The 14,384-nt window shown below is 41.5% G+C and overlaps 1 protein-coding gene across 1 annotated transcript in view; it reads left to right on the forward strand.

Annotated features, from left to right (window-relative positions):
- Positions 1 to 14,384, forward strand: part of FAM13C (family with sequence similarity 13 member C) — a gene marked incomplete at both ends in the record, with an annotated part of 50,251 nt that overhangs the window by 19,844 nt on the left and 16,023 nt on the right. Inside the window, 3 exons of the mRNA XM_084265156.1 lie at positions 234 to 297; positions 7,717 to 7,867; positions 13,151 to 13,361. Of these exons, the coding sequence (XP_084121282.1) occupies positions 234 to 297; positions 7,717 to 7,867; positions 13,151 to 13,361 (426 nt within the window). The remainder of the gene's footprint in view (positions 1 to 233; positions 298 to 7,716; positions 7,868 to 13,150; positions 13,362 to 14,384) is intronic.

A 14,384-nucleotide genomic window follows, 5' to 3' on the forward strand; every position in this document is an offset into this window, starting at 1 on the left:
TCTAGGACCTTGTTCACAGTTTAAGCTTATTATTTAGAATTCCAGTAAGATCACTGTTGCTTTGAATGAGGTGAAGAATACAGATGGACATTTGGTAGAAAAGTTATTTTTTAAAAAGAAAACCCCAACTTTATTCCATAATTTGTAATTTATGTACAGACATGAAAAAGTTTGCAATATTTGCAGCACAGATAAGCAACCTATTGAGTGGAAATTCTTGGTTTGCTTTGTAGAACAGATCAGGAGACCTGCATTTCACCAAAAGAACCAACCGAGCAACTTAACAGCTTGAATGAGGTAAGCTTAACCAAAAGTTGAAATGTGATGTTACAGGTTTTCACTTAAATGTTTGGTTTTCATTAAGTCTGTCTTGGAATAATGTAATCGCTTGAGAATCTTAGCTTGGCTTGTTAATGAATCATTCCAGTCAGGTTTTTGAAGAAAAGCTTGGAAGTGTGATACGAGACCTCTGTAACGTTTTAACAGCCAGAAGCAAGAGATTTAAAAATATTTTAATCCAACTTTCTGTTTGTCCTCAGAAGAGAATTAAGCATTCAATATTGACTGAGGGAAATGCCATCATTTAAGAACATTTGATTTTTTCCTCATATTACAGCTCAAATGTGTTCAGCTATCCTGTTTTGTTTAAAAATAAGGAGATCTCAAGGTTGCTACGTGCTGCATAAATACACTCTGAGCAGTACAATGTAGTCTAAAATGTATTCTTCTTGTAAGATGGGAGGAGGGAGGTGTTGGAGTGCAGAGAGGAAGCAAGGAAAGCCAAATTACACCTGCAGCACTTGAAACAAGAGCTGTTTTCACAGGGATCATGGCAGGAGGATGGTGTGAGGGTAGAGCACAAAGAGGTTGTTTGTGGGATCATGCTGAACAATGGAAGATCCTGGGCTAGATTCTCACAATCGGCAACACGCTGGGGGCCCAAACTGAGCTTTGCAATTATCCAGACTTTATAAAGCCTCTCCCACAAGCCAGGATGTCTGCATACTAGCATGGAGCACGCTTACGTACGGCAGGGGCAGTGAACAATACCGGACTTAAACAAAGGGCTGACAGTATTTTTAAGTGTAGAACAAGACAACAGAAGAACAGAAAATGGAAAAAACAGCTTTGTTTCCATAACAAGCCAGAGAACATCTATGTCTATTAATAGATGCCTGACTCTCATTAGGGGGAAAACACAATGTGTCCTTTTAAAGGAATTCAGACTTAATCTTCTCCTTACAGTGAGTTATCTCCTGTGCATTTGTGTCCTCATTGTGCAGCTCACTGTTGAAAATCCCAGTGCTAACTGGTAAGGCACATTCCATGACCAATGTGAGGGAATATACTCAGCCTTTGTCTAGCCAGTTAAGGCCCTGGGAGAAATCATCAGGTTATTGTTTCTTCTGAGAAGCCCCACTGCTAATAATTACCAAAGCTTCCACTTAAAAGCTGCCATGTAAAATTCTTGCAAAGGACTCCTTAAAGGTTAAGATAAAATATTATAATAAATAAAATCAGTGTGAGATGTTAAAACAGATAATTAGATCAGAAATGAAAATAATTTGCAAGCAATTTTGGAGGAGCGAGCAAGGGTTACATTCTGGCACTTTCTTTTGCAAAACCTTAGCTGATGTCTCAGGTCTACTGCAAAGCCACACAGACATATGTGATAAGAAAATGAATTCCCTCCTTGGATTAAGGAAAGTGCTGTCACTCCTCACTGCTCACCCTTGGCATTATACAGATCCAGGGCATATCTTGTTCTATCTTACTGTTGCTTGTTTGTTCCCCATAAAGGAAGTTCTTTATTGAAAACGTCATATGCCTCCAGACACAAATATTGCCATACAGACACCACAGAGATTTATTTATGTTCACATAAAACACACCTATTTTGTTTTAACCTGAAAAAACAAGAGATGTTTCTGTGTGTCACTGTTCTAATGTGACGTATAAAAGCGTTAATTTCCTTAGAGTGAAGAAAGTTGAACAGGTTGATATTTGCTCAGTTTCTCTTCTATATGAATCACTTCAAAGGCCATTAAACACTGAAAACTTGGATTTTTCTCTGCCTCAACCAATTTTATAAACCCAGTAAATCCTTCAATAAACTGGATATAATAAATGGCTGCCTTCCTGTGCTGGAGGAACAGGGGCAGGGTACAGGCATCCTTAATATTCAGCAACACCATTTATTCAGAAAGCACCAAGTCTGGGCTTTGCTTCTCCTCCCTTCTCCCTGTCAGCCTCCAAGGCGGAGACCAGGCAGGGTCCAAGGGTAGGGCAGACCGATTCCCTTTCTCTCTTCCCTCAGTTCTTATATTTGCCCTTAGGTTGCCCACAAGGATGAAACAAGGGATGCTGCTAACAGTCATTTTTTTTTTCAGGGAAAGAACTCATTTCTAACAGCAGAGGCTCTGTTTTTGCCATTGTTAGCTGCCTGCTCTCTGTGTGGATGCACAGTGGCACAGATTGATTAGCAGGTTTGGCAGTACTGTAGCTCTTGGTGCAACAAGGGAGAGTCTGGGGCTGTGAGGGTCCCTTTGGCACCTTGTCTACCCCCTGGACAAGCTGGCCAAGTCACCACATGGTGCTGATCATGCAGGGCCCCATCCAGGGAGCTCCATCTGGAGCGGGAGTTACCAGTGGCACCTCCTGGCAATAAAATTATAAGGTATTTCGAGGGACTACCACTAATTGACACACCATTTTGGTGATAAATTGGGAGTATTTGTTTATTCCATGTCCTGTTCTCCAGAGGAAATTAGCAGTGTAGGTGTGTGGTATTTATCTCTTACATCTAGAGTTTATCTATCATCTCAAATCTTGATTTTCAGAAATCACTGGGTGGAAAGAGGGATGGTCGTCAGGGTACCATCTATAAACTTACTTGTTTGTCAAGATGGTTTCTTTACTACAGGGCGAGCTTCCTCTGCCAATGGCAATCCTCATACACTGTGTTTTCTCTATTGGGCTGAAGTGATGCTTTGATGACTGTGGTTTCTTAAGGCATTAGCAGAATCTATGGATTGGAAAGAAATACCGTGCTGTCTCTCTTCTGTTTTCCTCCAAGTTCCTGTAAATATCTTTATTTTTCCATTTTCTTGGCTCTGGAATAATGTGGGATTCTTTTCTTCTTTCAGTGGAATTGGCACAGCTCAAGTTCTTTGAATTGTTGGTTACTTGAAGAGAACAGAAAAAGAGACGAGCAACCTTTGTCCAAGACAGCTATAACTGCTGCTTTTTCGAATTTGGAAAATAGTATTCTGAAGAGGCAGCAGTATGGTTATTTTCCCAAAGAAGCTTAAGGTTCCAATTTTCATTTTAATGTGACCTTTCATTTGCATTAGCATGGATCAGGAATTACCGCAGCAGAAACACTGGTATTAGGCACCAGAGTAAAGCTGGAATGAATACCAAATCCAAAGCATCTGAACTGAGATTGTTGGCTGATACCATACACCACAGCTTAAATTACTTCAGTGATACCTATTCCCATATAGAGCCTTACTGAAATTTATGCCTGTACCCATCGTGACCTAACATTTCTTTCTCTATGTATTTTAGCTCTTCGTATTTGCTTCTAACATGTTTTGCAACTACTTTTCAATGGCCAAGGGCGGAGATGGCCCTGGGGGCGGGCCTGCACCATGAGGGATTTTTAGGTATCATGTGCACAGGCTGGTTTGTGTCCAGATTAGATTGCTGAGCACGTGCAGCACACCCCACCATGGCAGCAGAGTACCCGCAGTCACATCAGGTCTGTACAGGTACTGGTAATATTGGAGAATTAGGGGGAACGTGGAGGTTTGAGAAGGTAAAAACAGGGCTTAGACTTTACTTTTTTTCTTTTCTTGCCTTCCTTTTGCCAGCAGTTGGTAGCACATGGGCCACCCTCAATGACCCCAAGGACAGAGCACGAATTGCTGGCATACGGCCGTGTCCAACCCTCAGAGCACCTTGCTGCTCTGCTTAGGCTGCAGCTGCAGAAACAGGGGACATCCTGCTCCCACCATGGAGAAGAAGGTCTGAGGCTGGCAGATCAAGCCTGGCTGCTCTGGCATTGCTGGTACTTCCAGCAGTCCTCTGACAGGGGCAGGACAGGACATGTAGCAGGACAGGCAGCAATTCACTACCCTTTACTGGGAGGCTTCTGCTGCCCATGAGTTGCTGACCCTGGGTGGCTCTGTGCTTGGACTTTGCTTAAAGTCTCCTTGCTTGTGTTCCCGTAAATATGTGGTAGTTTTTCATGTATACCATGCTGTGGCAGCACCACAGTACTTGGCTGTGTTTTAGGAGTAAGATGAGGTTGATTGCATACTCCAGATTCATCATCTCCCTGGTAACATCAAAATGATCAAAGCTACTTACTCTTTTCTCCATTTTTACCATTTGATGCCTACATCAAATCCTTGTCAAAGGCACATTATTGAAATCATATAAGGTATTTCTACTATTATTATATGATTTTTTTTTTTAGTATTTGGCAGTGACTGGAAATTTGCCATCCACCCACCTTTCAGAGATGGGTGAAAAATGTAATTTAGAGCAACTGAATACAAACCAGCTGGTGAGTTACAGCATAAGCATTGCTGAAATACAATGTGCAACAAGGTAGCCCAACCTGCCATAAATATTAATGTATCATAAGAAATAGTGATGCAAAGTGAATGTATTTTCATGACATAGGGGTGTTTTTTGGTCAAATCCTTGAAGTAACAGTCTGTGAAGGTTAGGTGTATTTATCATTTAGTTGCCTATGTTCACTTACATGGTGTGCTCTTCTGATATGTTTGTCTGTCTTCCTCACTAGCTAGCCATCAGCAGTTTCTTGGTAAGCTCCAGGCTGGGATCAGGGATCCTCACTGGTTTAGTCATCTTTTGCTAGATCCCCATCTGTTGTGATAATTCCACAGACACTTCTTTTAGGTCTAGCTGGGATGAGAGACAGAGGAAAATGAGGCCTGTCATGTCCTGAAAACTCTTTCCAAAACCGTGACTCAAGTCAGAACCCTTCCCTTGACATGGAAAATTCACTGCCACCTGAAAGCTGTTGAAAGTGAGGTGGTTTCCATAATTCTGTCTCTAATTCAAGAAAATCCTGTAGAGGATTAAAGACGATTTTGAAAGTGCCTCATAGAAGATGCTTAATTGATGGTAAGAAGTCTACTAAATACACCAAAAGCAGGAAGCCAGGTAGGGCATTGCTGGGACTTTCTAGCTGGCTGATATGCCAACTGGGCACTAAGGTAATATTGCAGTGACAAGAGAGGCAGACAGAATTCCTTATATTGGCCCCTCTACTCTGCCCTGGTCAGGCCCCACCTGGAGTACTGTATCCAGTTCTGGGCTCCCCAGTACAGAAAAGACAGAGATCTCCTGGAAAAAGTCCAGCGGAGGCTACAGAGCTAATGAACTGGGGCTGTTCAGCCTTGAGAAAAGAAGACACAGAGTGGATCTGATCCATGTTTAAAAATATCTGAAGTGTGGGAGACAGAGGGAAATGGCCAGCCTCTTCTCAGTGGTCTGTGGGGACAGGACAAGGGGCAATGTCCTCAAGTTAGAGCACAGGAAGTTCCGAACTTTTTCACAGTGAGGGTGATGGAGCCCTGGGACAGGCTGCCCAGGGGGTGTGGAGTCTCCTTCTCTGGAGATATTGCAGACCCGTCTGGATGCCTCGCTGTGTGACCTGTCCTAAGGAACCTGTTTTAGCAGGGGGTTGGACTTGATGATCTCTGGAGGTCCCTTCCAACCCCTACGATTCTGTGGTAAAATGTTGAGGACATCTGCACGCTCAGTATACTCCTTTTAGCGGATAGGTCAAAAGATCAGTTTGAAGCAATAAATACAACTATTGAACCAAACAGTGCAGCAACAGTGTCTTCGGCCTCACGTCTTAGAAACCAGCACTGTATCATGCCATATTGTTAAAGAATAGTATTACATTTAGACATTTCCTGATCAATTAGTGCTCAAACTTCCCGTTGTTGCTTTTCTGGTACTATAGGATGAGATGTCAAAATGTATCTTGACAAGAGATGAGAGGAACTCCAGTCTAAAATAAATGTGTAACACAAGCCATTTCTTTACTCCCATGTCTCTAATATCAAGCTGGGTCTGATTGGAATGGCCAGAGCTCCTGTTCATTGAGGACCAGGAGAAGGAAGGTGTTCCTGGATTTCCTTTGAGACCTAGGCTGAAGCCAAATACCAAGTGCTTGATTCTAACCTAACCTGTTTTGTGGAATGAGAAATGGATTTGAAAGTGGTCCTGACAGCACGTAGAGGGTCGCAGGATCTAGTTGTGGTGGTTTTGTGCTTTTTCAAAACTTCCCTATTTTGAGGTGTTTCCTAGAAAAAGCTAGTTACTTCTTCCTTCTCACTCCCTGAATTCTATAAAAGGAATGAAAGAATTAAGGCTGAAATCTTCCCTGTTGTTCTCAGCCAAATCAGTTTCCTTTTTCTCGTTTTTTATTTTTAACTTCAAACTACTGGCATCCTTGGCTGTATTACAATAAAATTATAAAATGGGCTGTTTTACAATAAAATTAAAGCAAAGATATATTAAACTACTCACTACATAGATGACATGCTGTTACACGAAGGAAAGAATTCCAATAAATCCATTTATTATTTCATTAAACAAATCAATAAATCAGCTTCTAGTCTTTGATAGAGTGATAAAGGAGTTTTTCAGGATATAAACTTGAGGATTTTTTTTTTCTTTTCTGTTGCAACTCAGGTTTGTTTTCAGAAATTGCTCTTCACAAATACCTACTGCTTGAGTGACTTAACATCTTCCCTATAACTCCATCTGCCAGCTGCGTGATTATTGGGACAGCCTTATGTGCTTTTATTTTACGCTGCAAGCTGTGTATTCCCTGGGAGAGGGGAACTGAATACTAGGGTATCAGTAGTGACTCATTTTGCCCAGTCAGATGGTGATTAGGGCTTTCACAGCATTTACATCACAGCAAGATGCTCCTGTCCGATAGTACAGCTGAATATTGCATGCAGCATTAAAGATTAAAATGAGAAGTGGACCAAGCAGAACACAGGAGCTGGAAGTGATGTTAGAGATAACTAGCCTTGTCCTCACTGATTTGTCTGCAGCAAGAAAGAACCATCTGTTAATTTTACCTTTGAAACGGAGTGGAAATGCTCTGGTTGCCCCGCAGAGGTGGCAGCAGCCTGCGTAAGAGCTGTGTCTACATTAAAAAGTCTCTCTAAACCAGCCAATTAAAAAAATTCCAAGAATCCCATGAGGGAGCGTGTTCTCAGTAACTCTTTGTTCACCGCTTCATACCGCACAATAGGCTGGAGAGGGGGATTTGTGTTTTATGAATGGCAAATGGGGAGGGACAGAATGTCATCAGATGGTGATGTCAGCCCAATGAATGAAATACTTGCTTAGTGTATTGCTTCAAGACTGAGAAAAGGGATACCATCTCAGTTTGGCTTCCTAGAATAAACTGTCTTTTGCTGACGAAGTCATCTTTCCCACGTGTCATGAATAATCCATGTGAATTGGGACTTAAATAACCAGGAGTCAAGAAACTGGGGGAATAGTGCACGTTTGGTCTCTCGCGCGTCCGCGCAGAGCTGCTGGTGGAACACCCCTTTGCAGGCGCTGCTCATGGGCTGAGGGGGTTGAAGAGCTCTCGCTGTGTTCCGTTGTTCTCTATCTAGCCCAATGTTCTGCTTTTGTCTGCAGAATTCTTTGTTGAAGCTACAAGCCCTTGAAACCGATCTGTGCTCCGCGTTTCTGCCAACCCAGGAAGAAACTCCTCAGCTGCCGGCACCCAAGGATCCAACCCCTTCATCAGTCCAAACCAGCGTGCAAGCTGATGGGGCTGGTTATGGAGGTAAGCGATCATGTCATGATGTGTTCTCATTTGCAATTATAAAAAAAGCCCTGTGACTTGCAGTTTAATATCAGGTTTGCAGTCCTCTGGGAAGCAGTGCAGAGCTAATGCAAAGCACAATTTCCTCATGCAAGATGCTGTGTAACATAAAAAGGGGTGATACCTGCTAAAAGGACAGGAATTGCTGGCTATAAACTCCTGTTTTTCTGAGAGGGAATCTTGCTTTTCAAGCAGGTTTGAAGAATCCTGATTTTTTTTTTTTTTCATTTCCAGTTTTAATCTGTTTTGGTTTTTTCTTGCATGAATAAATTTACACTCTTTACTTCCTATGTCTGTATTGTGTGAGATCACCTTCCATATCATGTCATTCTATTTTGGTCATTCTTTTTGTCAGAGCAATATCATTTTCTTTCTTCTATTATTGATTTTAATTTAATGCATCAGCAGAGAGATAGCGAAGGTGAGTTTTACAGCATGTGGATTTTAATCATTCATGAACCTGTTTTATTACCCATCTGGGCAAACTGTGGTGTGTTATCTCTCCCTCCTTCCCCAATATGGAAACCAATCCTCACGAATAAAATAGCCCCTAAGGCTCAGTGTTATTTTTTTGTCAATTCATAGCTCATAGTCACAGGGCTGGCAGAGTCGTGATGCTCAGTAGGAGAGGAATCGCTGCTCGTGGAAAAAATAGGTCAAAGGCAATATGACTAATGCACCTCAGACAAGTGACACGAAGACACAAATACATGAATCGTTCACCACATATGGTCCAAATGAAGGCAGATTGGTCAGTACACCTTTGCAGCTGATGGCTCATGTCAGAGTAAAGGCTGGGCTCATAAGAACTGATTTTAGAAGTGTTTTGCTGAGAAATTTGAATGAGAAATAACAGAAAGCTATTTACCTAGGGAAAATTACAATGATGGTGTTCTACTTAAGGAATTTTAAAGTTTGAGATTTGTGCTGCACAATTAAAGCAAATGGTATGCAGAATCCAAGTTGTTATAAAAATGGAGTGTAAAAAAAATACCAAATATCCTGAGTTTCAGTTAAAAAAAAATACAATCAATTTTTTTATCCCAGTCAAGCAAATACCTTAATAGCTCTTGGATACAGGTATGGAATGTGCACTGGTGCTAGTCCCTTGGTGTGGATTGGAGGCAGAGGCAGCTCTCATAGCTGTGCTGCACAGGCAGAGACATTTTGCAGCCCATCCTAAACCTGCACTGACTCCCTTCCTTTGTGGCAGGGTGGGTTTTCCCCTCCTTTTCCAACAGTTTACTGAATGACATTGTTCTGGTAGTTTCATAAATCACCCTTAGGATGGTTCAGAATTGTTTTCTTTGCTTATTTTTGCTGTTTCAATTTGATTTTGGTTTAATTCCTACTGTCAGTGACCCCCTACCCCTCTCTAGCTCTTGGTCGCCTGTCTCCAGCTACGCAGGCAAATGCTGGATGATGTAGCATTTCTTGCCCGCAGTTCAGAGCATGCTCTGTCGCTCGAGGAATTCACACTTGAGCTTTAATCACAGCTTTACCTATTCAGAGATTTGAATGGACGCTCGTTCCTCCCAGGATCCACTTTGCAGTTTGTGGGGTTTTTTTAATAACGTGCCATTTTGCATAGATATAGATAGTCCTAATTTTGCCTCTTAAATTGCTACTGAAACCTTCTACAGGTACAGTTTTCCCATGAGACTATTGGCTTGGCTGTTTCAGCTCCAACTCGGATGGAACTCCAGAGATTTGTAGCAGGCTAGGAACAGAGTTTTTAGAGGATGTGCCATATATAGTACTAGCCTTTGCTCTGTGACTTGAGCAATAAAAATTATAACATTAACAATGTATTTTTAAGAATATATATGAGGTGTAGTCTATTTGGTTTCTTTTGTTTCAGATCCCAGTCCAAAAGAGAAATTAGGATAAAACTCCATTATATTTATGGTGAATGAAACAAGAACAGTCTGGTGAAATGACAGGGTACTTCAGGGTGCAAGTTCTAAAGTGAACAGTAATTCGTATCTTCAAGCAAATCCAGCAACCTCCAGGTTACTTTTGAATAGGAAGAAACTTGAATTAGAGCTGGCAAGATGAGACCATGAAGAATTCTAATGTCTTAAGGAACCTGCTTTGGCAGGGCACTTGGACTCGATGATCTGTTGAGGGCCTTTCTGACCCCTACAATCCTGTGACTCTATGATAATTGTAAGGGTGTACTGAGATAGGTTTTAAGGGAAACAAAGAAAAGCAGTGTGAGTTGTTTTCATAGCTTTGGGATGTGTGTATACATCAAATATGTGATTTGAGCAGTGAGCAGCTGAACTTAACTGTAAGATGTTCTAAATGTCTTTTAATTTAAAAATCATGAAACTGGCAATCATGGATATGTTTTGAGGGATGAAGATATTACTTCTGCATATTTTTAAATACACAAGAGATTTCAGTGTATTATTGTTTTACTTAAAGGCTGTCACATGCAGGAATGCAGACTTGTACCAGACTTGTCACATCACTGAAGTCCACGTTATGAAGCATACTGCATATTATAAGATGCTAGATCTTGGCTGTATTTCCTGCCACAAGTTCTTGTCAGTGCTGGACTGGGTGGATGAAGAAATGCAGCTAAGGGGCAGCTTACCAGTGTGGCCAGAGTTTAGTTTCCAGTTTTTGCAAAAATAGAAGCTAAAATTAGATCAGGCATGTGCACAGTTAGATGTTTGATCAGGTTGTGGGCTGGTCTCAGGGTAATGCTTAGTGTCTTGTTCAGGATCTACACAGAGCTGGAATCAGGATGGTGGCCCTAAGTTGCAATTAAAAATGGGATTGGTTATGACTTGTCATCATCCTGACACGTGCTGATATTTTAGTACGTGGGCCATGTAAGCAGATCAGTTTGAATGACTTGCTGGCCACTTCTGGATAGGAAGTAGTGAGGTAAAGCTTCTGTCATAGGGTTAGGATTAAGACCTTTCCTGGAGCCCTAACACACTTGCAGCAGTTTGTGAGCTTTAGCGGAGCAACACTGCCAGGAAGCACTGGTGCCAAGGAAATGGAAGAGCCCTGGCCTTTGGGGAATACTCCCAAATTCACCCAGCACACAGCTTGCCTCCATTTCATTTCCTATCTGAGTAAAAAGCCTCCTTGAACTCTCACATCTCTATGTTTGCTTCTAGACTGGAGCTGCTCCAGTCACGACCTGTCCTTTGCATTTGTCCTCCAGGCAGGTCTAGTCTTGCATGTCTATTTGTCTTCCATTTCTGAGTCTGGGTTGGGCCTGGTGGTAAATGTGAAAAGGAGGAAATGCCTGTGACCGTGCAGCCTGTCAGCAGTAGGGGCTGCCTCCTGAAGAGCAGCACCTCCAGGCCCAAGGAAGATCCAAGTTCAGAGGTTGGAAACTTTTTTCCTGCACCTATCATACAGACCAAATGGCGTGACATCGTTTACATTTTGCGGCGAAGAGACTGCTACTTAATGTCCCTATAAAAATAACAATCCCTTTAATAACAGAGCGTGAGAAAGAGTGAAGCTATTCTTAACCTACGTCAGAGTGGGTATATGTGTCTGGAAGTTCAGAGGTGGTGAAATGAAAGGAAGAAAGCTAGCTTCTCTTTGACAATAGTGTTTTTCAGAAGTTAAAAAAAAAACCAAACAAACCCACAAAACAAAACCCAACCAGAACTGGTAATTATTTCTTTTTAAGTCTTATTAAGGGTAAGGACAGAGCGCTTGCAGAAAAAGACACTTTTGTTTGTAAAGCAACATATATTTCAGCATCTATCACGGTATGTTGTCAGCATACATCATTTCCCATGACTGGTACAATGCTCTATCCTTGCCTCTCCCAGATGCCTGTCTGGATGTCTCTGTGGGAGGATCTGAATCTCATACCTGATTTAGAAATTTTGGGTGTTGCTTTGGTATCTCAGAGAGTTGAATTTGACCTACAGAGTATGAAGTACTTAGTGGAAAGATGCTAGGTTAGAATTAATAATCAACTACATTGTCTCATTGGGAAAATGCTTAACCTAGTTGTAATTGATGGTGCTGATGAATTTATGGATACAAAAGCCAAGTGTAACTTTTGTGGGACAGACTAAACTGTGATTATACAACATACAGGTGAATTTTCTGTTGTCTGTAAAGCAAAACCAGGTGGCTAGTACCTGATAAAATGATATTTTAGGGCATTGTAACTGTTACTTTTTAAATCAATAGTTGCTTTCTATGAAGGGTGCCATTCAGAACTGGTTTGTCCCCACTACCCAAGTACAGCAGTTGGGATTTGTAGCTTCAGTATCTGTTGGGCTGAGGTCACATAAGCTGCATTACAAATGTTCTGCTAAAATCCTGAAGGAAATACCCACTCACCTTGGGAATCACAGAATCACAATCACAAGGTTCGAAAAGACCATCAAGTCCAACCGTACCTGTCCTATGCTAAACCATATCCCTCAGTAACTCATCTACCCTTTTTTTAAATACATCCAGGGATGGTGACTCAATCACCTCCCTGGGCAGCCTGTTCCAGGCCCCAACAACTCTTTCAGAACTTTTTAAGCCTGCCTGCCCTTCCGCGAGTAAATCCACGTGCAGTTGTTTTTCAGGTATTGCCTTTGGAGGCACCTGAGGTGAGGTTTCCATTTATAGTCAAAGGCAGTATTGACTCAGCATCATAAACATGACTCCTCCAGGTAGCAGTCACTGCACATCACCTTGAGTAACTACCCTGAACGTTACCGGTGGCTCCCGTTACCTTCAGATCTCATTTTCTTTAGATCCATGTGTATGTAACTTCAGACCGTAAGGAAATTCCTCAGGATACTGCAAGCACCACTGGAAGTTCTTTGCATAAGGACATATTATATTGTGATCTGCTGCTCTCTTGACCAAAGGACTAAACGCTCATTTGCAAAAGTAAACTTGTTTTGTACGTTCGTTGTCTCCTTCAGGAATGTGGCTTTCCAAAGCAGACAGACCTATGGAAATATAATGAATACTACCATTCTGGGAAACTCTGTCTTTCTATTATACCTTATAGCTTACAAACATACCTGCTCACCAGTTCACCTGTGGAACTCAAAAATGCTTTATGTGAAGCCAGTAACTGTCCTTTCTATTTTCTCATCCTCAGTATTATGTTCATCCTGCATGTGATACTTTGCTGTGTACTTTGAATCCTTATGCTTTGAATCCTTCTGTAAACACAGCTCTGTTTTATCTCAGTAGCTCAGTACCTTGTGAGTGACCCTCAGTCTATTTTGGTTTGTGCTTTCTTTCTAGAGCCTGTGCCAGCCCACAGAGACGGGCAGAATGACACGGACAGCAGCCCACAAGAACATCACTCCCTAGGGACCAGTCGGCTGCTGTATCACTTTATGGATGGAGACAATCCTCTTCTGTCACCGCGCTGCTCTATCTTTAGCCAAAGCCAGAGATTTAATCTAGACACAGAGTCCGCTCCTTCTCCACCAAGTGCTCAACCTTTCATGATGTAAGAAGTAGTATTTTAATTCTTAGATACTGTAAATAATTTTAGTATATCCATGACCTTTGACTCTTCATGATTTTCAGTTACTGTTACATCATAAACAAGAACTTTTCGTACTGCAGCCTATTTCAGCATGGTTAATTTGCAATACCAGAAATAGGACCTAGCATTTTTTCAGTAATTACACCCTACAATATTGCTTGAAGTCTTTGTTAATTATAGTTGGCAAGGACAGTTTTAGATGTTTAGTTAGTAATTAGTCTGATGAATGATCATAAGATAAAAAGGCCTATCAAAGTATTAAAATTTCAGCTGCCAAACTTCCTTAAAATCTTCTATACCATAGCTGTCAGCTGCATATGAATAATGATCCGATCTACTGATTTGCAGTTGTAAAAAAATCAGAAACTAATCTGCCTTCAAAGTGATAATGTTTATTCCTGATAATAAAAAACTCCCTGATTTTACTTTTACAAATAGCACCATTACAGTCTCCCATTACAGCTGGAAGATTTTTCAAGCAGTATGTTGGTGTTAAGAGTAAATACTGGATCAGGCTGTGACCTACCAGATTAAACTTTTGAGAAACACTCAGCAGTTCCACAATTAAAAGAAAGAAAAAAAGGAAAAAAGAGAGAGAGTGAAAGGCAGATGGTGTGCTCAGTCATTAGTATACCCCAGGGGTATGTTGAAGCAAAAGCAATTATTTTATGCTTAATTTGTAAAACCAAACTATGTCTATCCTGTGGAAGAACCTAGCTGTAGGTTCTGAAGTGCTAGGAAAGTGCTCAGTGTGCCTGAAACAAGGCATGGTCCATACTCCTCACCTGGAGTACTGTATTCCTCATTTGGAGTACTTTATCCAGTTCTGGGCTCCACGGTATGAAAAAGACAGGGATCTCTTAGAAAGAGTCCAGAAAAGGGCTATGAAGATGATTAAGGGCCTGGAGCATCTCCCCTATGAGGAAAGGCTGAGTGACCTGGGGCTGTTCAGCTTTGAGAAAAGAAGACTGAGAGGGGATCTGA

Source organism: Gallinula chloropus, assembly GCF_964237585.1.
Source record: "Gallinula chloropus genome assembly, chromosome: 5".
NCBI classification, from domain to species: domain Eukaryota; kingdom Metazoa; phylum Chordata; class Aves; order Gruiformes; family Rallidae; genus Gallinula; species Gallinula chloropus.